This window comes from Pecten maximus, chromosome 6, assembly GCF_902652985.1.
Source record: "Pecten maximus chromosome 6, xPecMax1.1, whole genome shotgun sequence".
In the NCBI taxonomy this organism is placed as follows: domain Eukaryota; kingdom Metazoa; phylum Mollusca; class Bivalvia; order Pectinida; family Pectinidae; genus Pecten; species Pecten maximus.
This window is the reverse complement of record NC_047020.1, coordinates 32394351-32418438: the sequence shown is the minus strand read 5'-3', so window position 1 is coordinate 32418438 and position 24088 is coordinate 32394351. Positions and strand designations below refer to the sequence as shown.

The window sequence follows — 24088 nt, the reverse complement described above, 5'->3', positions numbered from 1 at the left end:
TTCATTTCATTGACTCTTAAAAGACCATTACAATGCACTCTTTGTCCCGGGATGCCGACAGAAGTACAGTCGTCCACATCAACTCTGTTTGATGAGAATAGACTACAATAATTTGACAGTCACTTGTCTGAAGTCGCAGTACCGACCTGAACTTATTGAACACTTCAACATCTCTGTCTCAATTCCCAGCAATCAAGAATAAATCGTTTTATAAGTTTGATGTCAATATCCTGATAACCTAAAATACTGACATACCAGCTGAAAGCAATGTGGACATTTCTTGAAGGTAAAACATTTTGCCATTAGACTTTGAAGCTTTAACATATATGCCTATATAGTATTAACGATGAACAATGTCTTGCTCGACACTATTTGTGACAGAAGGGATGCGATGCGGTAGTACACGGTGGTCGAGATAGATGCAGTAAAACAAGAAGCATTTGCTGATGCATATCTTTTGCTTATCTAATCAGATTCCAGTCAACATTTCCAATCCCTAATGCAGTTTATAGTCAGGATCACACGGTCTCATTGCAGTAGTACTTTTTCAGCGTTATTCATATTGTCTCCAATTTGTTCATATTTGGTTCATATTTGGTCCTCGTTTAGATTAGAAATTACGGTTTGTGCGCATGTCGATATTCACTTATCTCTAACCGTATCTTTGCCCTTCTACGCCATTATCTTCACCCCTGTACACTCCTATCTTCGCCCCTCTACATCCTTATCTTCAACACGCTACACCCCTATCGTTTCCATTGCTATATAATAACATACTTACTATTCTATGTACAATGTAACATATATCGAGATATGTAGTTGAAAAAGGATACAGGTTGTAGAAAGTCCACAATTATCAAGTTTTTTTCCTTTCAATGCCATCTCAATCAGAAATACCATACATTATATTTCCTTGATCTTTATGATGATAAACATTGTTATATACATTCATAAGTAACCTATTACTCCCTTTTCACTTTCTCGGCCCTTACTTTGAGAACGTGGCATTTCTTGATTTAAAACTATATAAACATTTGTACATGGTCCTTAATGAAGCTGGGGAATTTCACTCCCCTGAAACGTCTCGTCGTATTCTCCTAATACCCTTTCAAACGGGCTCCATATGTCTAAACACAGAGCTTCGAGAGATATAAGTTGATGAAAGTCATGGAGATATTTTCAGGTTGACATCATTATGTCTTTGGGTAATATTCTAGTTCCTTGTTCGATATGCCAGACGTATTCGTTGCATGTGAATTTGTATAGTGGTTACGTTGCCAACACCCTGTATCCCATTTTAAGACTCCGATTAGACCTAGATTTGTATGGTTGGAGTCGTCAATGAAGCAACAACGCTTCTTACCATACTTGGCTTTCGGATATACCAATTGAATCGCCGATCAATTTAAAAAAAAAAAAAAAGCTCCCGTAGCGAGAAATCGGAGGGTAAGAAGCACTTGCTGCAGCTGTGATAGGAACTGATTCCTCCTTGTTGGCGTTGAAATAGCTGTGTCTATCAGACTAGTGATATATACCAATGTATCTAGCGAAAACCTGAAGCGACTAAAAGTTTCTTCACTTGACATTCCTCCGAGACTAACTCTGGGTAAAAACACGATTCCTCCTTCTTTGTCGTCTTCTGCGTCTCAGTCGACCTAAATTCGCCATATTTGAGGTTGCTCTGTAGCTACCTCAACTATTTGAGGAAAGTCTCAAATTTATTTGAGGAAAACTGCATATTTTACTTTTGAACAAGTGAATTTGAGGAAAATCTCAGGAACTGAGGAAAAACTCAAAATTTGAGGTAAGTTGACGTTGAGGAAGGCTTTTGCAAGCCATTTTGAGGAATCTCATGTAATTTGCGAAATCCTCAGATTTGAGGAAATCTCAACACTTAAGAAGTTTTATACAAGCGGGGCCAGATGTATCCGGTCTTGTCCTGGTCTTTTTCCAATAGTCTTCGTGCAAATCTACATTTTATCCGTAATTTGCTTTCGTTTGGTCAATCAGAGTTAGAATGAAGGTCCGGTTTAAGTGTCGGTACTCTTTTTTGTTTTGTACATACTTTGTCCGAGTTTCGATTTAAAGTTTTGTTGGAAGTTCTTTTTGCTTTTATTCTGTATTATATATTGAGTATTCCCCGCAAGAGTTCCCTCTGTGCTATTTTATTAAGAGAATGTCGTATTCGTCCTGAGCGATTTGTCATCTGTTGCATTATTCTGGGTTGCATCTCATTACCTGAAGTATACAATATGGTTTTTTTATTAGCAGTTGTTAATTGCCCAAGGTAACATGCGTAAGTACATTATTGTAATAAAACAATCGCCTTACGTAGATAATAGATAGCTGTTGCATTGTATGTTGTGTCTTTTGTTTAAATGATAAATGATAGCCCGTAAAGTTTTATTCAAATCAATGGTTTGATTGATATTTTACCACCTATTACTCATTAGTAAATAAATGATTATTCAAAATGTCAACGCCATGCCCTACACGTGCGTATATTGAGTGTGTATTGCCACAACATGTTACCAATCATAACCTATATATATTAGGGAACAACTTCACATTACATTTCACACTTCTATTATCTGATTCGTCAGTCACTGTAGATTTAATCGTCACTTCGTCATGCATTTTAAGGTCAGTGTTTTTCTCTATTGTTAGAATATTATGATGTCAAAAGCTTCATGTTTAAAACTTGACTTGAAAAACGTGTATTATTCTAAAACCATAATCATTTGCTTTGTTTGTTTATTTATTCATTTTATTTATTTATTCATAAGTATATACATATGTATTTTATTTTTAATCATGTTTATCTATTTATCTAGATTTGATATTTTTTATGAATTCATTTATTGCATATTGTATAAGCCTGTTGACTCCAAATCTACGTTAACATAATAAGCAATTTACGGTATTTTTACCAGTACAGCTGCTATTTGTTGCTGTATCTTACACGCTACTGTGCTAAAAATGTACCTTTCCATTGCTTTCCGACTGCATGTATCTGTAAACTCCGATCATTTCATTTCTCAATGGAAATTTGGGGTCGCTTGTTTTTGTTCTAATCGGAGAAAAACTTTGGTACATAAATTGCTTCACAGTTCCCTTCATGAGTCTGTACAAGCAGTAAAACAGACAATCAGTCTTAACACATGCCAATTAAACGACTGTATATTGTGTAAATTTTAATGAAGATTTACTTTGATTAACTCTACTGCTTTTGAGGTTCTTAATTAGTGTTTGATCTTACTTCTATCTGATTAATATATTTTACTTACAAAAGTAACATGCAGGTGGTAGTACTCTTAACTTGTATTTTTCCACAGTTATTCGAATTAATTCGTTATTCATTCAGAAATTCTTTGATTTCTCAGTTCTATGGTAAACGTTTTACCCTTCTGAGTAATTTGTCTATTTTGCGGTTCCATCATGGTATTCATATCGTTTTAATATTTATAATCTTTAAGCCTTTCTCCAGTTGCTTTAGATATATTTCGTGTACATGTATATACCGTGGTATACATTTCGTTCCGTTGTGTTGAATCTGTGTTATATCTGACACAAGCCCAGAGAAGCATCAAGAAGAAATATGGAGTTTTGGGAGTGATATGACATGGACTATTATTTTCCAGGAAAGAATAAAATCGCAAAAATAGTTGCCTTAATGTAATTTTTTATAAAGGGAAAAGTTGTATTTTCATAAGTACATCGAAAGCCCCTTTTTGTTTATTCTTCATCGACTACAAATATTTCTATCTTTCATTGAACAAATCAGATTATTAGAAACATTCAAAAGACGAGGTCGATGGTTTGCCTTTACTAAATATGGCTTTAAGATTACGTAGGAAAATGTTTGCTAATTTACGAAATGTACACATGTTAAACTAAAACAGTTAAAATTACTTTACCTAATGGCGTATTTACAATGTGAAGATAAATTTTACTTCTTTAGGATCGACAGTATATAGTAAAATCTCTCAGATACAGATGGCTTTTTTTACGAAATCAACAATACTGATACATTTACAAGGTGAACTAGTAAGTGGCATGCCTTTTTGTTTTTTAGGTAGCCTTCCTTTTATTGTTTGCCGTTGTATGTGGGCTTACAAAAGCAGGTAAGTGATTGGCATTTGGTGTCTTCTTTGTACGTTATTTTGATACATTGTATAACATGTTATATATTTGTATGTTATATGATATAGCATGTTAAGTATATATATTATATTTATAGAACACGTTATATCTTTGTATTTTATTAATATAGCATGTTAAATCTTTGTATATCATATTGATATAACGCGTTAAATCTTTCTATATCATATCAATATAACACATTATACTGTATATATTATATTGATATAACACAAATCTGTATATATTGTTGATAACAACTGGATGTAATGTATATAATGTTGATCTAACACGTTATTTCTTTGTTTATTATATTATTATACAAGGTATGTCCTTACATACTTGTTCAATGTTTAAGCTTGGTTTATAAACTAAATTTTCAATTTCCATAATTCTGTTGACAGTTGAAGATCACTTTACTTATGTAATTTTATCATGCTCCCACTTCTGTGAGTGTTTTGTTAATATGAGTGTGTACGACCTTCTGACACACCTATTTTTCAATAGAACCACAGGCTGGCCAGTGAGGGGCCACTCGGTCAGGTACAAATTAATGAAGAGTGTATAGGCCGAGCAATGAGGTGTAGTGGTGTGCGATTGGTGTATACCTAATACTTCAGCTTCACGTTGTTTGTACAGTAGTTGTGGCTGAATACAAACGTTTATCAATACTAACTGTAAATTTCACTATATATCATTATCATAATTTCCATCATATATCAATATATATACTGTATGTCCACATGCCAGATGTAGGAGTTAACAATGCCGCCTAGAAAGCAAAAACGTTCAACGCCTTACAACAGGGATATGGCTGAAAAGTGCACCACCTCAAAGTTTTGAGATAAGCTACTGGCATGGAAATAGACATTGACCAAACAGACCATCTGGACCACAACACTGTAGGGCACTGGACATCATGTTGAATATTCAGAAGGAAATGTTGAACCTACAACAAAGTGTATTACAATGGTAACATGATCTTAAAAAAACGGCCAACAATTCAATATTTACATCTCGCTCTTCTTCAGCTTGGTAAACTCCGACTGCGAATAAATAAGCATATACGCAGTGAAAACAGGCTCAGCAGATTAATAAGCGCGGGAATCGGTAACATATATAGTTATGACGTCGTCTATCTGTGGCGTTACCGGAACGTCAACTAGACGGCGCCAATTTGAAAGGACTGATGATCTCTGTACAAAAAGCTAACGTCAAGTGAGTATTTCGTCAAAAACTTAACTGAATATTGCAGAAATGTGGGAATATTTAACTTCTCCACGAGGTAAGCTAACAACAAATGGCTGTAGTGTACAGTTTCTAGAGAACATTTGACTACATCACAACTAAACTTGAGGTTTTTGTAGTAAAACCAATGTTTATGATATAATACTCACCACCATATAGATAATAGCGTATCGCCTCCGGCAGCCCATAATTTGCATAACAAAAATGAAAATAAATATCCCGTGAGAGGACCCTTAATGCCCGATACGAACGCACCGCGCATGACCCAAAACCTCACTTCCGCAACCAAATAAATTGGATGAGGAGACGAGGGGAGGAGGGTGGGAACTCTAGTATATGGTGGTGAGTATTATATCATAAACATTGGTTTTACTACAAAAACCTCAAGTTTATTTCAATAATAGCTCACCACCATATAGATAATAGCGAATTTGTCTTACCGTAGAGGAGTCTCCGAGGACAATGACCTCTTGAAAAGACCGCAACAAAGACATCAGTTAAAAACCCCTTAAGGGTCTGGGATATTTACAAAAAAAACTCTTTAAAAACAGAAACCGCAATGGAACCTCCCTAAGGATTGACTGGGGGACAAGTGACTGACTGAGCAGTGACAAGAGGACCCAGAGAATATAACCCATCTGCATGGGAGGACAGCGACCGCAGATAGAAGTCTGCAAAGGTGTTGCGGCCTCGCCAAAAGGCAGATGCCATGACCTCATCATATGAGGTTCCATTGAGAAAAGCCCAAGAGGCAGATAGAGCCCTAACTTCATGTGCCCTAACCCGAACACTGTCACGAGTCTCTGCAGTAGACCCCTCATAGGCTTTCTGAATAGTTTCACAGATCCACCTGGAAATAGTCTGAGAAGATATATCAGACTGCTTTGCCTTGATGGACAAGAACAGACGAGGTCTAGGACCCTGCCCCCCCCCCCCCCCCCCCCCCCCCCTTAGTTTTATCAAGATAAAACTTCAAAGCCCTACAAGGACAAAGTAGCAGATCCTGATCATTGGGACCAGAGACAGCCTTTAAGGCAGGAATCTTAATAGGATCTGGTGAAAAATTGGGAACCTGGTTTTTCGCCAAGAAGGAGGGGTCAGTGAGAAGGGTCACTAGGGAATAGTTTCGTGACCACCTGAGACATGACGGAGAAGAAGAAAGAGCATGTATTTCACTTCTCCGCCTACCTGAGGCAAGTGCAATCAGGAAAACAGTCTTCCAAGAAAGGAACTTAACAGAAGCAGAAGCCAAAGGCTCATAAGGAGACCTTGTAAGAGAGTCCAAAACTAAAGCCAAGTCCCACTGGGGTGTCAAGATTCTTACCTTAGGCTTCTCCAACGAAAAAGACCTGAGGAGATTAGAGAGAGTGGAACATGTTCCAACATCTGAACGACCCCGAAAAGAAAATACATTGGCTAAGGCTGAACGATAGCCTCGAATGGTGCTAGGCGCTAGTTCCCTAACCTTAAAAAGGTAGAGGAAAAACTCCGCTATTAACTGAATAGAGGCACCGAGTGGATCAATCTTCCTGCTGATACACCAACTGCAGAAGACTGACCATCTGGACTCATAGATGGCAGATGAGGAAGATCGAATAGATCTTGTGATGCCATCGGTAACTTCTGCAGAAAAGCCTGCCTGCAAGAGACAGACCGAGATAGCCTCCACGCGTGAAGGTGTAGGTGTTCCGGATTGGGGTGAAACTGTCTGGATTTGGGCTGGCTGAGGAGATTCCACCTGGCCGGAATGGCCAAGGGGAGATCTACCAGCAAATCCAGAAGAGCCGGAAACCAAGGCTGTCTGGGCCACAGAGGTGCTATCAGGAGAACCGAGCAATCGTGATTCCTGACCTTGTGAAGTACCCTGCCCAGGAGGTTGAATGGAGGGAAGGCATATGCCAGAAGACCCTCCCAGCTCAGGGATAGAGCATCTACTTCCCAAGCCAAAGGATCCGGAACTGGAGACACGAACGTCTGAATCTGGAAATTCAGAGCTGTGGCAAACAGATCTACAAGAGGAGTCTCCCAAACCATGCAGATGGCCCTGAATATAGACCTGTTCAGGGTCCATTCTGTGATAACTGGACTCCGTGATCTGGATAGCGTGTCTGCTAAAACATTCAGGTGCCCTGGAAGATGCCTCACTGAGAGGGACAGACCCATATCCTGACAAAGAAGAAGAATCCTGATAGTGAGGGCACATAGCTTGTGAGACTTTGTACCCCCCTGATTCTCCAAATAAGCTACCACTGTAGCATTGTCTGTAGCCAGACAAATGGACTGATCCTGCAGCAGAGGCTGTAGGGACTGAATGGCTAGCAGAACTGCTCTCATCTCCAGCACATTGATGTGTTCCTGGAGTTGAGCCCCCTGCCAGACCCCTGAACGACACTGACCGTTGAGGTAGGCACCCCAACCCGTCATAGATGCGTCCGTATACAGAGTTGCTGTAGGGGACGCTCTCTGAAGAGAGACGCCCTTCAAAACATTGCCCTCCAAAGCCCACCACATGGCCGAGGCCTTGACGGAAGCTTCTAATGGAATCCGAGCATCCCACTCGAGGGATGCAGGTTTCCATTTGGAAAGAAGAAACATCTGAAGAGGGCGAATATGGAGCCGACCCAGGGGTACGACATCCGAAAGGGAATTGAGGAATCCGAGAAGCCTCAGAAACCACCTGACCTGAATATAGTCCAGACTGTTGAGCAGAATAACCAACTCCTTGGCTTTCTGAAACTTGGACTGAGGAGGAAGAACGAGGCCCCGATCCGTAAGGAAACGGTTTCCCAGGAAAATGAAGTCCTGGGATGGAAGAACCTCGGATTTCTCCCGTGAAGGGATAAAACCTAGGCGTAGAAGAGTTGTCAAGACCGACCTGGTGCTGCAACGCAGAGAGACTGGGTCTATATGCAGCATCAGGGAGTCGTCGAAATAAATATGGATATTTACTCCGCGACTGTGTAAATAGCCCACAACCACCTGAAGTAGCTTGGTGAACACCAAAGGGGCCGTGGTCAGACCGAAGGGCATGGCCTTGAACTGGAACACTCTGCCCTGAGAAGTGAATCTCAGGAATTTCCTGACCGATTTCTTTATCGGTATATGGAAATAAGCGTCCTTGAGGTCGATTGAGGTCGCCCACATACCTGGAGCTACCGAAGTCAAGATACTTCGAGGTGTCTCCATTTTGAAGTGTGGCGAGACTACATGCTTGTTGAATGCACTGAGGTCTATAATCGGACGCCAGGCCCCGGATTTCTTCTTGACAAGAAACATCCGGGAGTAAAAGCCTGGAGTCCAGAGTGACCTTGGAAGCTCCTCCACAGCACCCTTGGCTATCAAGGAATTGACCTCGTCTAAGAGGGCTTGAGCCTTCTCTACATCGCCTGGTGGAGGAAAGAAGATAGGGTCCACAGACAGAGGAGGATCCTTCAAGAGAGGAATACCTAGACCCTCGGAAACCACCGAAATTGCCCACTTGTCCTTGGTGAGCTCCTTCCATTCTGGTAGGAAGGAGGATAGACGACCCCCGACGGGCAGATCTGGCTTTGGAAGCTGGAGACCTGACCATGGATCGTCTAATGGGGAGGACAAGTGACAATGAGGAACCGAGGGACTGAAAGAGTCAGGAACTCTGTCCCTTCTTGCTGGGATTCTTCTTTCCACCCCTTCCCCCTCTGTGACTCTGACTGCCCCGACCCCGAGAAGAGTGCCCACCTCGAACAGCCGAAGCTACAGGAGGCTGAGTCTGAGTCTGAGACTGAGTTGTCTGAGCACCCCTCTTAGGCTTACCTGGACGCTGCACCCGGCCAGGTTTAGGCTTAGCCCTAAGCTTCTCAAGCCTAGCTGAAGCCGCCTTGTCATTGTTGACTCGGTCCATGACAGAGGTGAGAATACCTCCAAACATTTCTGAGCCAGACAAGGGAGCAGTCATGAGATCGGAAATGAAAGGCAGCTAGTCTGGGCTTCAGAACTGCTGCACGGCGGGCCAAAACAAAATCAGCAAGAACTGCCAAAATGAGCGCGGTTCCATCCATGTGGGCCCGGTTCATGGCCTTGCTGAGTTCAGCCAGAAGCTTAGTCTTGTTAGGTAGGCTCTCCACAGAATGAGAAGATGCTACGAACAAAGCAGAGGAAAAAGAATCTGCATAAGCCAGCACATGAATGGCAAGACGAAGCAGTCTTTCCATGCGACTATGCTCCTTAGGAGATAAATGAACAATATCATTTGATCTCCCAGGCCAGCGATGGTCTAAGATAAGATCCACCTTGGCTGGAGTAGGTTCAACTGAGGAATTGTGCACAGAATATCGAGAAGGACTAAACCCCTCGATATCGCTAACCCCCAGAAGCAAACCAGAAAGATCCTGCTTCCTATTAGAAGAACCTTTGGCCTGCAGAACCTTTTCAATTTGGGCCAATGCTGAAGAGACCATAGTCCCTTCAGCCAAAGACCTACCTGATGCCTTAGCTTCTGGCTCCGAGGGAAGAAAGGCACTTAAAGTTGAAGTCCTTTCTGGGAGGCTAGAAGCAGAGGGAGGGGGACAAAATTCAACTCCCAAAAGGGAAGCAACCTCCAAACGAAGGCTACGAAAGGAATCAAGATTCCTCTCTGCCTGAGATGCAGCCAGACCTAAATCTGAGTCGGGGTTATCAGCCTCAGAGTGAAAAGACTCATGATCTGACCCCTCGGTAGGTAGTGATGGGAGCCATGAGCGAGTCTCGGCATCCACATCAGACCCAGCATCCAACGACAGAGTGTCCCCATCATCAGGCAAAGTCAGCTGACCAACACCCTCAGTCTCGGACTCCTCAAAATCCATATCCTCAGTCTCCTGAAGATCAGTTTGAGGAGACTGGCCAAAACTGGAGGTTGACCGAGACACAGTCTGGTCTGGAGCCTCCATTCTCCTACACTTAGAAGCAGAAGAAAGGCCAGCACTAAGATGAGAGAAGTTGACTTTACGCTTAACCCTGTTGGGAAGCGATGACCTGGGAGTCTCAGCCAATGTCTTCGAGGGACGGTGAACCCTTTTAGACTTAACAAGGCGTGAGCGAGAAGGGGGGGGACCCAACTCAACACCTGACTGATTATAGACAGCTGAGGAAACCCAAGGTTGACCAGTGTAACCTGGAAAGGTTTGACCATACCCAGGGTATGGAAATCCCATAGACTGGGAGGGGCCCCAGTGTTGGCCGAAGCCAGAATACTGGGGAGAAGGCAACATTCCGACACCCGCAGGACCAGGAAATGAATTGCCCCCTACTGGAGACCTGCCTGGCCAATATGGCTGAAAATGGCCAAAATTGCCAGGAGACTGCAAACTACCACCTAACCCGGGTGCAGAATGAGGGTAGGGATAAGGTGGGGGATGCCCTGGAGCACCCATAAACCCCACTGAGCCAGGAGCTCTAACTGGAGGAGGACCAGATAGAGGCAAGGCAGACCTAGGAACCGACGGGTGCATAACCCCGGAACCCAAACCAGACTCAAAATACGGTAAACCAACGCCTGGGAGTGAAACAGAGACACTCCCAGCTCCTAGTGCAGCCTCTCCAGAACCACCGTAAAAACTGGCAGTACCAGCCGGCCTACTGTCAGTGGGTACGCCGGCACCCCTCAATGGGGCCCGGGTCGCATGACTGGCCTGTTCGGTAACCATTCCGCTAACGGAGATGGTACCTGGACACTCGCTCCCTTCGACCTCCAAGGAGATTCCCGGGTGAGTGCCCTTCTGATGACCGATAGAACCCAAAGGCCCTACCGCCTCAGAAATATGTGTGTGAATAGGCTCCTCTGTAGCCAAAGAGTGCCTACCACTGTGAGACAAAATTACTTCCCCTTCAGGGGGTAAAAATGCCTCACTGCCAGGTGGGAGGCTGACAACAGCACCACACTGGACTTTAGGTTGACGTTTACTGTCTGCCCCAGACTTAGCACCCTTATTACGGGCGACAGACTGATGGGACAACACCCTGTCCCACAAAGTGTTTGACCATGTCAAACAGACGGAACACATGTTGTCCCGGGAGCAGCCTCGGCAGGTAGAACAGGTGTCATGGTCATCCCCATCGAGGATGACATGACCGCAGTCTCCTGACCGAGTTTTGGACCCGAAGTAAGTCTCTTACCTCGCATTCTGCTAGGCGGGCAGCTTCCAGCAAACGAGAAAATCCAGCCAAAAAACGGAAGAAAAATCCACCGATAAAATTACGGAAAAACGTCCCGTAAACTGGAAATAAGTACAGAAAAGTACAAAATGAAAAAGAAATAAAACAACTGAGTTGACAAAAGCAAAACGGTAGCAAATAAAGCGAGAAAAATAGACACCGAAGTGGTCTACTAGACCGCGGTACCGTAGCGAGACAGTCCACGTGTGCAGTAACCACTCGACAAAAAAGACGAAATACGACACACAAACGGACTGACAGTTCAAACGAAAATGAAAAACTTGTCAACAAAGATGAGAATAACAAATTACGAAAGCAAAGCAAAAGAAAAACTAATTAAATGCAACAAAAACCCTGGGAAAACGAGCTGTCGTCAAAATCCTTCTGGGATGATGGCTGCCATAAGCGGAAGTGAGGTTTTGGGTCATGCGCGGTGCGTTCGTATCGGGCATTAAGGGTCCTCTCACGGGATATTTATTTTCATTTTTGTTATGCAAATTATGGGCTGCCGGAGGCGATACGCTATTATCTATATGGTGGTGAGCTATTATTGAAATAAACTTGTCAATGCACGCTGTGCTTGACAACCATAGTTAATCTGAGACGGAAATTATGGAATGTGAATATACATGTATCAATTAATCAAAAACGTAAAAGGTATTAAATAAAACTGTTGCGTTGTTTTATCTTTTTAACAATCTTTTTGTAGATTCACTGGAACTATATTAGCTTAGCAACCACGGCTGCCGTAGTTACCAACGTCGCAACACACCCTGCATTTTATTTTCTTTGTACTGTATCTTAACGATTTTATTTATGTAAATATAAGGATTGTACCTCATTTTGACTGCGAATACGGTAGTAAGCCCGCAGCTGGCAACGAACATATCCTATGGAGAGCTAACACGCTAACCATAGGAATTGTCCGTCGCCAACTGAGGGCATACTACCGTATACGCAGTCAAAATGAGGTACACTTCTTAAATGTAACAGAACCGGATGTTTATTGCAGAAAGTCCTGAATAACTGACAGCTCTGTCACCGCTAACACAGACAAACAACGGTTTACATCGGGGTACGTTGTTACCCCTGGACATTGTAATGCCGTCGGCCTGGAGAGCTATAATAAAAGGTAACGACATCAAATTAACAGGACTGCTAGTAGCCGGTTACGAACAGAAGCCTAGCCATCAAAGCTACCCCCATGCCCAAATTAAAGCAGACAAATGAGTTGCGGATATTCTAAGCATTCAGGACTTGATTGTGGCTTTTGGAAAGTAAACAACGATCATTATGTGCGAAGCGTATCGACAAAGAATGAAAGAGCTTGATATGTGTGAGAGCTAATCATTCAACTCCCTATATAGCGAGCAGGCGTTAAATGATTATCATAAACTTCCAGTCAGGCAAAAAAACTGCGATCTTCGAGACAGTTTCACTCACGCATCACAACTACGTCACAAAATCAACCAGAGAGAACAAAAAAATAAACATCGGATGCTCAAAAAATGACATTCTTGGCCGACCTCGTTCTTTCCAGCAAGGAAGGGAAATATGTAACAATTCTAACAGAGAAAAAGGATGTGTTTCTTCCGCTCACATTTGTGTGTTCAGGCTGTAAATCGGATAACCACTGTGAACAAGTGTGTAGCAAGGCTAAATCTAAAGACAAGTCTACCGAAATAAGTTAACAATGCAACCACACCGATCAATGTCGAGAGGCTTGAATTTGAATCAAATGACCATCCGGATCGTGGATTTGTACAATTCCTGTGTAATGGCCTGCGTAAATGTTTTGACACCAAACTAGGAAGCTACCCTATTATATCGATGGAAAGCGATGATTTATTACGACACGGAAAGAAACAGAAGCGGTAACATCGTAAATACCAAAGGGATACCTACATGTACCCGGACCGTTCGCGAAGCCACCCAATCAACCTTACCGCGTCACTCCCTTGGGAGTTATCAAGGAGAAATATTCTAAAAAGAAACTCCTTATCCCAGATTTTTTTTATAACCACTAGACGACGATTTTCATCAAAGCACCAGTTGTTTGATAAGGTGGAATGTTTTCTGTCTTAGGTAAAGGTAGATGACGCGAAAAAAGTCATTCAGCAGTATTTTCTGTTAAAACACAATCAAACCAGAACGATGGCAAATATTTGGTTTTAAATGAAAAGGCAACTATTACTTTTATACATGACTAGCTTTTGGATGTCGACCTATTTTTCATCATTTATCAGTAGCGGTATGCTGGATTTAAAAAAAAACCACACTATAATAACATTTTCATTATGCGCCATTTGCTGGATATCGTATGGTGTTATAGTGTACTGTCTGAAATATACCCTTAGCGCCACATAAAACGGTAGGGCCGTTAATATAACTGGAGTATCTTGGTATCGTCCTTGACACAATGCACATGGACGCTAGGTTGCAAGGGGACAAAGTAGAGCGTATCAAATTATTTTTGCAAGATGTTCTGGAGATAAAAACAATTGTACAAAAAGAGAACTGCTACAACTTTTCGCACATTTAAATTTAGCGTTTAGAGTTATTCCAGTAGGAAGGAGGGTTGAATCTTACCTCATTTAAATATCTACAAACGTTGAAAAGCTCAAGCATTTCGTGTATCTGAATAGTACATGTAGAGTGAGCATTCGCAAGTGGCTATTATTTCTACAAAAATGAAAAGGTGTTTCACGATCAGTTTTTTATCTACAAAAAATGCTTGCCGAAAAATGACCGAATTGTTTTTAAGATGAGAAAAACAAATGCTCATATAATCAACAAAGGGAGGTCGTGATTTAAATGAGGAAAGGTGTGCTGAACAATTCCATTTTGCTTTTCATGCCAAAGATGTGCCAGGTCTTAAATATTGCAATGTCGACCGTTTATCTCGTTTCCAGATACAACAGACGAGGAGCCCTCCTCTCCCCTCCAAGATAATGTTGGGCTGACCGGTACAGCTGGCCTGATTCGGACAAAGGCAATGACCAGACACATTAAACCAGTATACAATTCAGGTATGCCGGTGTACCTTCGCTTTTTTTCTCTATGAGTGGATATAAAAGGGGAAGGAACAATCCCCTTCCGTATCAGAGGATACGTTCAACTACTTTATACGTCATTGTGTAGGGGTGTTACAAAATCGATTTGCAACAGTCAAAATTTGTGCGGAAAACGATGTCAATAGATCATATCACAGGAATGAATACTTAGGAAACTGACCATGATAACATGCCAACACGTCCCGCCATGTTTATGAATTTGGTCAAAAACATCTCAAAACCATCCAACACCGCTATTTACGAGCAACTTTGACATATTATCTACTATATTGTTGTAAAATAACACTCATAAAGTGTACACTTCAAAGAATTGTAAGAAGCGTTGTTTTCAGTAGCCTTAGATAGATTTCTCAGCTGCGGAGAGTGTACAGTAAACGTTGAATTCAAACACAAATCTCTGTACCGAAGATGTTGTTTATCTCACCTTGCCAAGGTCCGTCAATTTATACTTAAACAACATCCAAGACTGATGCTTCCTGGAAATGAGTTAGCATGGTTCTATTCGCCAAAGTCTTACCCGAGTGCCCTTACATAAATATGAAAGGTTACATGCGTGTAAGTAACAATCAGACCAGTGATATGAAGGTCCCACTCTTCGATATGAAACATCCTCTCCTGTGACAAGACAGCAATTCATTGTGTCACTGAGAGAGATCTCGATTGCACTCTGTACAGCGGTCACTCGTTCCGAAATGACGCGGCTATTAAAGCTGCCACAGCACGTGGGGGGGGGATCATCTTATTAAGACATTCTGCTTGTTGTCATCCAGTTGTTATCAAACTTATATCCGGACGCCTATATCATCTTTTCGTGACGCGTTATGATCAACTTGTTTAGGTTCGAAATGAACGCACGGTATGTCGGGGTCTCATTTCATCGTATTATACCTTTTAGTTACTGTAACTAGTTCCGTTTATTTTCTTCATACCAGATATAATGGCAGATCTGTATAAAAAGATACCTGTATTTATATTTACATGTACATGTATGATGTTTTAATCTTTAATTTTAATTCTGTATATCCGTACTATTGAATTAGACAACACTATATACATATTTTAAACAATCCTTGAGATTTTCGGATACTCGGCAACTGTACACTTTATCTACTCACTTACAATCCCTCACATCCTCATTTGGGACATTTTCATTCCTTAGAAATTAATAATGTTAAGAGCGTTTTCGACATTTGCTGTCGTTCACATGGTTCTCTCATGGTGTATAGATGCCTTTAAATGTTATGTAATCATATTCATTCTTACAGGACACATCCCACATGAGTAATTGTCGGGAACATTTCCCCATTGGGGACTCTGTCCTGGGAGATCCCCCTATTAGAACCCGATCGATTTTAAAACAAGACTATTATAGGAGCATTCCACATTCGGGGGTCATTTGCCTGATTACGTATACTGCACATATAATACGATTTATTAGAATGAAACGACTCGGGACCTATCAAACGGATAACTTCCCGGATATCCTCCCCTTTGGGTTCTTTTCATTCATAGCTCTCCGGGCCCAAAACGTGAAAGATGTGTAGCTGTTGTCAAAGATTTAGCGTTGTTTTGATGTTATAATGTGGATACTACTGTTAGTTTTTAGATGTTGATAAGTATGCAAACTCATATTACATTGTTTGTTAGCTTATAAATTGATATAACATGCTATATCTTTCTATATCATATTAATATGATACGTTATATCTTTGTATATCATTGATAAAATACGTTTTATCTTTGTATAGTATATTGATATAACAGGCTATATTTTTGTATATCATATTGTTATAACAAGTTTTATCTTTGTATTTATGTTGATCTAAACATTACATCTTTTTATATTATGCTGATACAATACCTGGTATCATCGTTTGTTTTCTTGATTTAACATGATATATCTTTGTACATTATTTTGATTTAACACGTAGTACACGCATATTAAATATTTACTTTCTTAATCGATGCAGATAGCGATTCTTCGGATGTGTGTGGGCTCCGTGAGAACATGCAGGGAACCTGGATCGGTCTTTCTGCCGACAATAGTGATACAGACGATCGAGTGGTTGTTGATGGGGACAACATTGAGGTGACAATCCAAGGGTTCACCAGCGAGTTCACTTGTGTCGATAAAGGGCTCTTTTACGGAGAGTTTCTTTGGAAGTAAGCACCTTTACAAATTACATTACATTACAATAGTCCCAAGGTTTACAGATATATAACTCTTTTGTGCATTGGCGTATTCGTTTGTGTGTGTCATGTAAAATCTTTTGATATGGCTTGGTGGTTAATAATGCTGGTTATAGTGGTTAATAATGCTGGTTATAGTGGTTAATAATGCTGGTTATAGTGGTTAATAATGCTGGTTATAGTGGTTAATGATGATGGTTATAGTGGTTAATAATGCTGGTTATAGTGGTTAATAATGCTGGTTATAGTGGTTAATAATGCTGGTTATAGTGGTTAATGATGATGGTTATAGTGGTTAATAATGCTGGTTATAGTGGTTAATGGTGCTGGTTATATTGGTTGTTCTGCGTTATCTTTCCTGCTATCTTTGAATTCTCATTAATAATGGCAGCGGTTCAATATGTAATTTCTTCATTGTGCAAAAATTTCTTCATTGTATAAAACTATCTTAAACATACAGAAATTGGTAACTTATGATCTTTGATATACCTTACGTGACCTCTTTAGATATACCTAACGTGATCACCTATGTGTCTTTAGAAATACCTAATGTGGTCACATGTGTGCCTTAAGATATGCCTAACGTGAGCGTGTACAGTGTTTATGTCGTTAAATGGTACTAAGGTAATCACAGGTTTCTCAGGCATCAAATAGATATGCTAACAGACGTGTCAGGAAATGAAGCTAACGTACCAACAGACGAGTCATTATTAAATATATCATATGATCACAAGTGTCATTAAATATAAATCAAGTAGTCACTGGTTTTCCGTTAATCATAACTAACGTGATCACAGGTGTGTCCATTAAATATAACTAACGTGGTCACAGGTATGTCCATTAAATATAACTAACGTAATCACAGGTGTGCCCATTAAATATAACTAACGTAATCGCAGGTATGTCCATTAAATATAACTGACTTTATCACATGTGTGCCTATCAAATATAACTAACATAATCACAGGTGTGTCCATTATATATAACTAACGTAATCACAGGTGCGTCCATTATATATAACTAACGTGATCACAGGTGTGTCCATTATATACATGTATAACTAACGTAATCACAGGTGTGTCCATTATATATAACTTACGTAATCACAGGTGTGTCCATTATATATAACTAACGTGATCACAGGTGTGTCCATTATATATAACTAACGTAATCACAGGTGTGTCCATTATATATAACTAACGTGATCACAGGTGTGTCCATTATATATAACTAACGTAATCACAGGTGTGTCCATTATATATAACTTACGTAATCACAGGTGTGTCCATTATATATAACTAACGTGATCACAGGTGTGTCCATTATATATAACTAACGTAATCACAGGTGTGTCCATTATATATAACTAACGTGATCACAGGTGTGTCCATTATATATAACTAACGTGATCACAGGTGTGTCCATTATATACATGTATAACTAACGTGATCACAGGTGTGTCCATTATATATAACTTACGTAATCACAGGTGTGTCCATTATATATAACTAACGTGATCACAGGTGTGTCCATTATATATAACTTACGTAATCACAGGTGTGTCCATTATATATAACTAACGTAATCACAGGTGTGTCCATTATATATAACTTACGTAATCACAGGTGTGTCAATTAAATATAACTAACGTGGTCACACGTGTGCGACATGATATTTAATTATCATCATCACAGCTTTGTCCGTTATGTATAGTTTACATGATCGCATGTTTTTTTATGTTAAACATAACTAATATAATCACAGTTTTGTCATTAAACATAGTTAACGTGATCATATGCTTACATTGCAGCTTGGAATACTGAAATAATCTCTTTTGTGTAACAATATGAAAGATACAAGTATGAGAGTATATATGTAGGATCTACGTCACAATCACATCATGTTCACTATAATGTATTAATTATGATTTCAGGAGCAAGGATGTTGACGATAGTTATGTGTGTGTGCTGAAGACTGACGTTGGCGAGAGTGATGTGACGAGGAAGCTCGCAACATCAACTGGTGAGTGTTATTTTCTCTCTAGATGTAGAACATGTTGTATTTATTTGTTTTCATCTCCATCATTATGCAACAATTAAGCTTATCAACTTATTTAAGTTAATTTATCAAAACATCCATATTTTTTTTATTCATTTATCTTTTTTTAATTTTCCAGCCGAACAATAATGTATGTACATGTATAGTGTATTTTAATAATACTTTCTTAGCGTTTAAAAACAAATAAGATGTTGAAGAGATTGAGTCTTGAAATGTTAGCATATAACAAATGAATTTAGATAAAAATATTACAACTTCATATACCAATGACACCAAACGACGACACTAATACTCCTATTAGCAAAATAATCATTTCTGTTCCATCATTTCTTTTGCTTTTCTATAAATAATTGTTCTATAACTATGTCAGCTATTTATGAAAACTACATAAAATATTATATTATAAGTATGTAGCTTCTGATTGCAGACAAAATCATTAAAAATCATAAGGAATAAAACTATGTTTTGTTTATAAAAATTCACGGGCATTTATGCGAATATGATTTGCTTTACAGGGACTTTTGAGCCGATTCCCATCCCGGAAAAGACGGATCTCGAATATACAAGCTTATGTACAAATACTATTGCTGAGGATGTGCTAAATCTAAGACGGCAGTGGTCCAAATGACGAATGTACAGATAATTTAACACGTGTCTTTGTCGAAAAACAGATATCAGAAAAATATAAATGTTAGCGTCTTCGGAAACTAATTTATTTATTTGATTGTCAAAGGGTTTACAAGACGTATTCGATCTATAAACTTAATATTCCAAAATAAAAACTTAAGACAACAAGTTCAAGTGTTTGATGGGTGGTTTCTAGAGAAATGCAAAGGAAGGAATGAACAAATTGGTATAGCTTGTATAGCTATGTATGAAGCCGCGTTATACTTTACAATAGTTTCAGCCCATTTTTTATTTGCGAGTGATACTTAAGTGAAAATAAGTGTTCAAAAGTCCGTGTTCACAGTTTTCAGAAAGATATACAATTAATAAAAACGCCATTTAGATGGGCGACCAAATGAATCGACATCGATTTCAAATAGCTAATTCGTAAGCGGTGTTGATTGTGGACAACGGAAGGAAAGTCTCCATACACAGCGAAAGTAACAACTTGTGATGAATGCGACTCCTTATAACCAGTGCTATACGAAAATGACATCACCGATAAAATTGCATCGCAAAAGTATCATTTACTTCGATTAAATTTTTAGTGAATTCTATCTTGTGATGTTATCGAGGATAGAGGGAAGAAAAGTTGCAACCTTGAAAGTTCATTATTGAAAAAAATTTGCACAATATTTAATGCGAATTTAAAAAATAATGATAACCAGGATATTCATCAAGCTAGTAATAGCGAGAAAATTTAAATAATCGGTAATTTCACTATTGATAATCTAGAAAGTCATTCTATTTTAAGAAGTTATCCTATCAAAGACTGTGTCGACATCCGTTCAATCAATCTGGTATCCCTGATACAATATATGGCCTCAGAACTATGAATCTCATACCATATGGACAAGTCTTAGTTTGCCCCCAAGTAGCAATATGTACACATCATGACCATATGGCGCACATATATCATATGGCGACAGCATCATATTCCCCCAGAGGCTCTCAGGTCCAGAGTGACAGTCAATATTGATACATCCTGCAAGTCGGATCACCAACAAAAAAACAAAAACAAAAAATGGATGACAACTACCGAAAGTGAAGGTGGGCAATAATATAGTTAAGAAAATTATTGGGGAAATGAGCTTCTAAAATATTGAAGGTGGTCGGATGGAGCATTGGTGACCCTCTCGCCTTTCACATAAACGGTGTATGGTAACGTGAGTCTCCCGCCATTCCAAGTAGGTTTTCTCTTCCTCTCACAGTTAGAGCCTCGTGCGATTCCACCGGGAAAACAAGAGTGACAAATAGAAGTAAAGCAAACAGAAAAAGTTATGCTGATATGCCGTTCTAAAATCAACACTAAAAAAAGACGTAACCTACTCTGATGTAGGATAATAGTTATATTTAAAATGTAAACAAAACAATTAGACAGAAATTGTTTAATACGCACATCTTGATAATCTGATATTTATGAGATTAAATCAAAAATATATTAATTTATATATTATAATAATCGGATGGAATGAATCGAGACTCAGACAGTGAATATAACTAATAAAATAATCTTACAATAAACATATCAACAATAACAATTATATTTTTTTTAAATCGGATACAAAAGTCAAACTTTCTAAGTGAGATAACCTGCCCTGTGGACTATAATAAGGTTTTTCAGTATGTTGCCCTGATCTAGAACTTGATGAACTAAATAGCGCTTTCGCCTCTGGGTACTAATTGTAATTAATGATATCGTTTGGTTCAATCTGTGATGACCTTCATGTGACCATTTAAACGGCGACAATTATGACAACTGGTGATTATATTGGCTGTTATATAAACCTCGACAAGCTGTAAGTGCAGAGAAAGCGAATAGTTATCGGTCAAATAGCTTGTTTTCATAGAGCGTCGCTATGGTAAGTACAGATTTTATTTATCACTACTGTTTGGTAATATCACGCAATAAAAAATAAGGAAATGTTCATACCTTTTGTGATAATATTTACAATGTAAGGTTGCAAAAATGTTGCAAGTAACATCTTTTACAAAGTGATATACAAAAAAAAAATCGATGCCTGATCATTGCTAAAAGAAGTGAGCTACGAAATATTTTATCAAAATAATTGGAAATTGTGTTCATAATCTCATTATCCTTCTAGTCCAGTCGTAAAAGACACTCACTACATGACTATTAAAAGCGCCAGAACACACATATATGATCAACAAAAATACCTGTTGTATTTTTTTGTCATACCTTCTTTATTTTCAGTGTCAAACTACATTGTTTACGTGGTTTTGTGTGGCGGTATTGTCGACGGCGGTATCTGGTAAGTTATCTGTACAATATGCTTTGTTTATCTCGCCGGAAGTAAATGTTATTTCATTCTATATCTTTAGTAACGGAACACCAAAACTCTAATGGCTTCTCCGACACTTATATCTAAATGTCAGATATATATATTTATTTATTTATTTATTTACTTTGATTTCAAATTACTGTGTCAAAAGGTTTATATAAGCAACTCTTTAACTGTTAAAGGTTCCTGTGACATCGGCAGTAGATATGGAGGCGAGTGGGACGGTGTACAGGATCATACGTACAGAACAGAAGACAACCTCGAGATTCAGGGGTCTGACGTCATCGGATCTTTAAATGACGTCACAACTGAATACAAATGCGAAGAATCTGATGAATACGAAACGTTTTTCCTCTTGTTGTAAGTATTTAATATTGTGTCTTTTTACAGCCACTTATGTTCCAAAAATACCTTAAAAACAAATGTTAACATCAATCCGCCCCTTTAAGACACAATTAAATTACAAACAATGCCATATAGACATAGAACATGAAACAGTTATACAAGTTTAGTAGATAAACAACGTATAATATCGTTATGCTTGCGTTAGTGACCCTTCGGTCGATAATTCATTTGCCGAGAGGCTATTGTAATAATTAGAAAACAACACCTTAGGTGGTGTACAGATGGTACCGCCAAGGGCCTATTGTAATTAATCAGAAAACATCTTAGGTGTTGTACAGATGGTACCGTATACATTGTATATATATATATATATATATATATTATACATATTAACAATACACATCTGTTACAGAACACACGATAAAGCCAGCTACAACTGCCTTAGGTTCCACATCATGATGGACTCGATGGTTCAATACACAGTGGTCACCAAGAACGGTAAGTTAGTTATTGCCATTAACATGCTTAAAATCAATATGAGAAAAAGTTTGTATTTGCATATATAATGGTAGAAATCAAGATTGATAAATATACTTAATATTTTGATCGTTATGCGAAACAGAAAATCAGAAAAGAAATATTTTTCACCCAACTGTGCTGAAGGTTAAATTTCATATTAGAAAAGCTCGCTGTTCTTTAAGCTATACATTATTTAAAATCTATAAATGTATGCTTGCTACGAAGTTGAAGTTAATGTGCAGTAGAATTATGTTTAATATGATTTTAGCAAAAAGAATGTTTAAATATTAAAATGTTATTTCAAATCAATATACTGCATGAAAGAAATGTGTCAATTAATCACTATTGTATGTCTAAGGAAGGGTAGGAAAACTCCCCAACTCTGGTATTCCTTCCTACCTGAAATAGAAAAGATAAAACAAATCTCCCCACTTCAAATATTTACATTAAAGAGATATAGAGCACCATAAGCATTTTGCTCTTATAGTGATTTTCACAAATTTGAAACATAGCTAGTAAGTGAAATATGGTCAAACGGGTCTCCAAGAGGTCAATCGAACATAGAACCACGCCAAAGTGTTTACAGAGTTCATCATATACAATAATAATACTGATTTTTATGAAATATCATTCCTCACTGATGTCATAATTACAATACATATATACATATGCGTCATGCGATCGTCATTTCAGGATCTTTCGAGCCTATAGAAATCCCCGAAGATCAGGAGGTCACCTTTGAAAATCTCTGTATGAATGAAGATATGGAACCTGTCCTGGATATTGCAAGACGTTTATAGATTGTGTATCAATTGTATTTAAGATCTCCATTGTAATGATGAAATAAACATATATATATATACTTTGTCATAGTACATTATGTATATAGTAAATAAACACCCCGTCTTTCTAAATTTGTTTCCGTCGTTTTACATTATTTAAACAGGTCTATGTTAAGATAATAAATATAACTTCAAAGGGTGAATATTTCGTTCCCGTTAGTTGTAATCAAAAATATAATTCTTGTATCTGACAATGCCATGTTCATATTAACCAATTCCATGAGATATGCCTTTGAATTTATATCGTGGTACAGTAATAGCAATGTTTACAGTGCACTGTTTATAGAATAAAGTGCAGAGTACATTGTAAACAATACAAAAGGGAAATTCCAAAATGACGTCATCGGGACGTCAATAGTAATCTGTCTCACGATGAAAAAGCACTGATCATCATCATTTCAGAATTACCTGATGCTACATAGGAATGGACAAAAGACATAAGCTATTAGACAAATGATACGTATATCGACATTCTGAAAGAGCTAAGTATCTCATTTATATGACTAGGAGGAAATACAGATTTCAAGAAAGT

At 38.8% G+C, this 24088-nt stretch overlaps 2 protein-coding genes across 5 annotated transcripts; both read left to right on the top strand.

Annotated features, from left to right (window-relative positions):
• The first annotated feature begins 2564 nt into the window (after window positions 1-2564).
• Window positions 2565-19682, top strand: LOC117329551. Of its 3 annotated transcripts, none has more exons than XM_033887547.1 (6): window positions 2565-2643; window positions 4076-4124; window positions 14472-14588; window positions 16604-16796; window positions 18757-18845; window positions 19397-19682. In XM_033887547.1, the coding sequence occupies exons 1-6, from the start codon at window positions 2632-2634 to the stop codon at window positions 19507-19509; spliced, it is 573 nt and encodes a 190-aa protein (XP_033743438.1). In that variant the 5' UTR covers window positions 2565-2631; the 3' UTR covers window positions 19510-19682. The 3 variants fall into 3 exon arrangements, with proteins under 3 accessions (XP_033743438.1, XP_033743440.1, XP_033743439.1); XM_033887548.1 differs by lacking the exon at window positions 2565-2643 and adding an exon at window positions 12572-12691 and having other exon boundaries at window positions 4082-4124; XM_033887549.1 differs by lacking the exon at window positions 14472-14588 and having other exon boundaries at window positions 2568-2643.
• Window positions 19683-19800: 118 nt separating this feature from the next.
• LOC117329552 lies at window positions 19801-23620 on the top strand. 2 transcript variants are annotated; one of them, XM_033887551.1, is made up of 5 exons: window positions 19801-21409; window positions 21763-21820; window positions 22033-22210; window positions 22608-22693; window positions 23408-23620. In XM_033887551.1, exons 1-5 carry the CDS (start codon window positions 21407-21409, stop codon window positions 23512-23514), a joined length of 432 nt encoding a protein of 143 aa, XP_033743442.1. In that variant the 5' UTR covers window positions 19801-21406; the 3' UTR covers window positions 23515-23620. The 2 variants fall into 2 exon arrangements, with proteins under 2 accessions (XP_033743442.1, XP_033743441.1); XM_033887550.1 differs by lacking the exon at window positions 19801-21409 and having other exon boundaries at window positions 21424-21820.
• The last annotated feature ends 468 nt before the right edge of the window (window positions 23621-24088 follow it).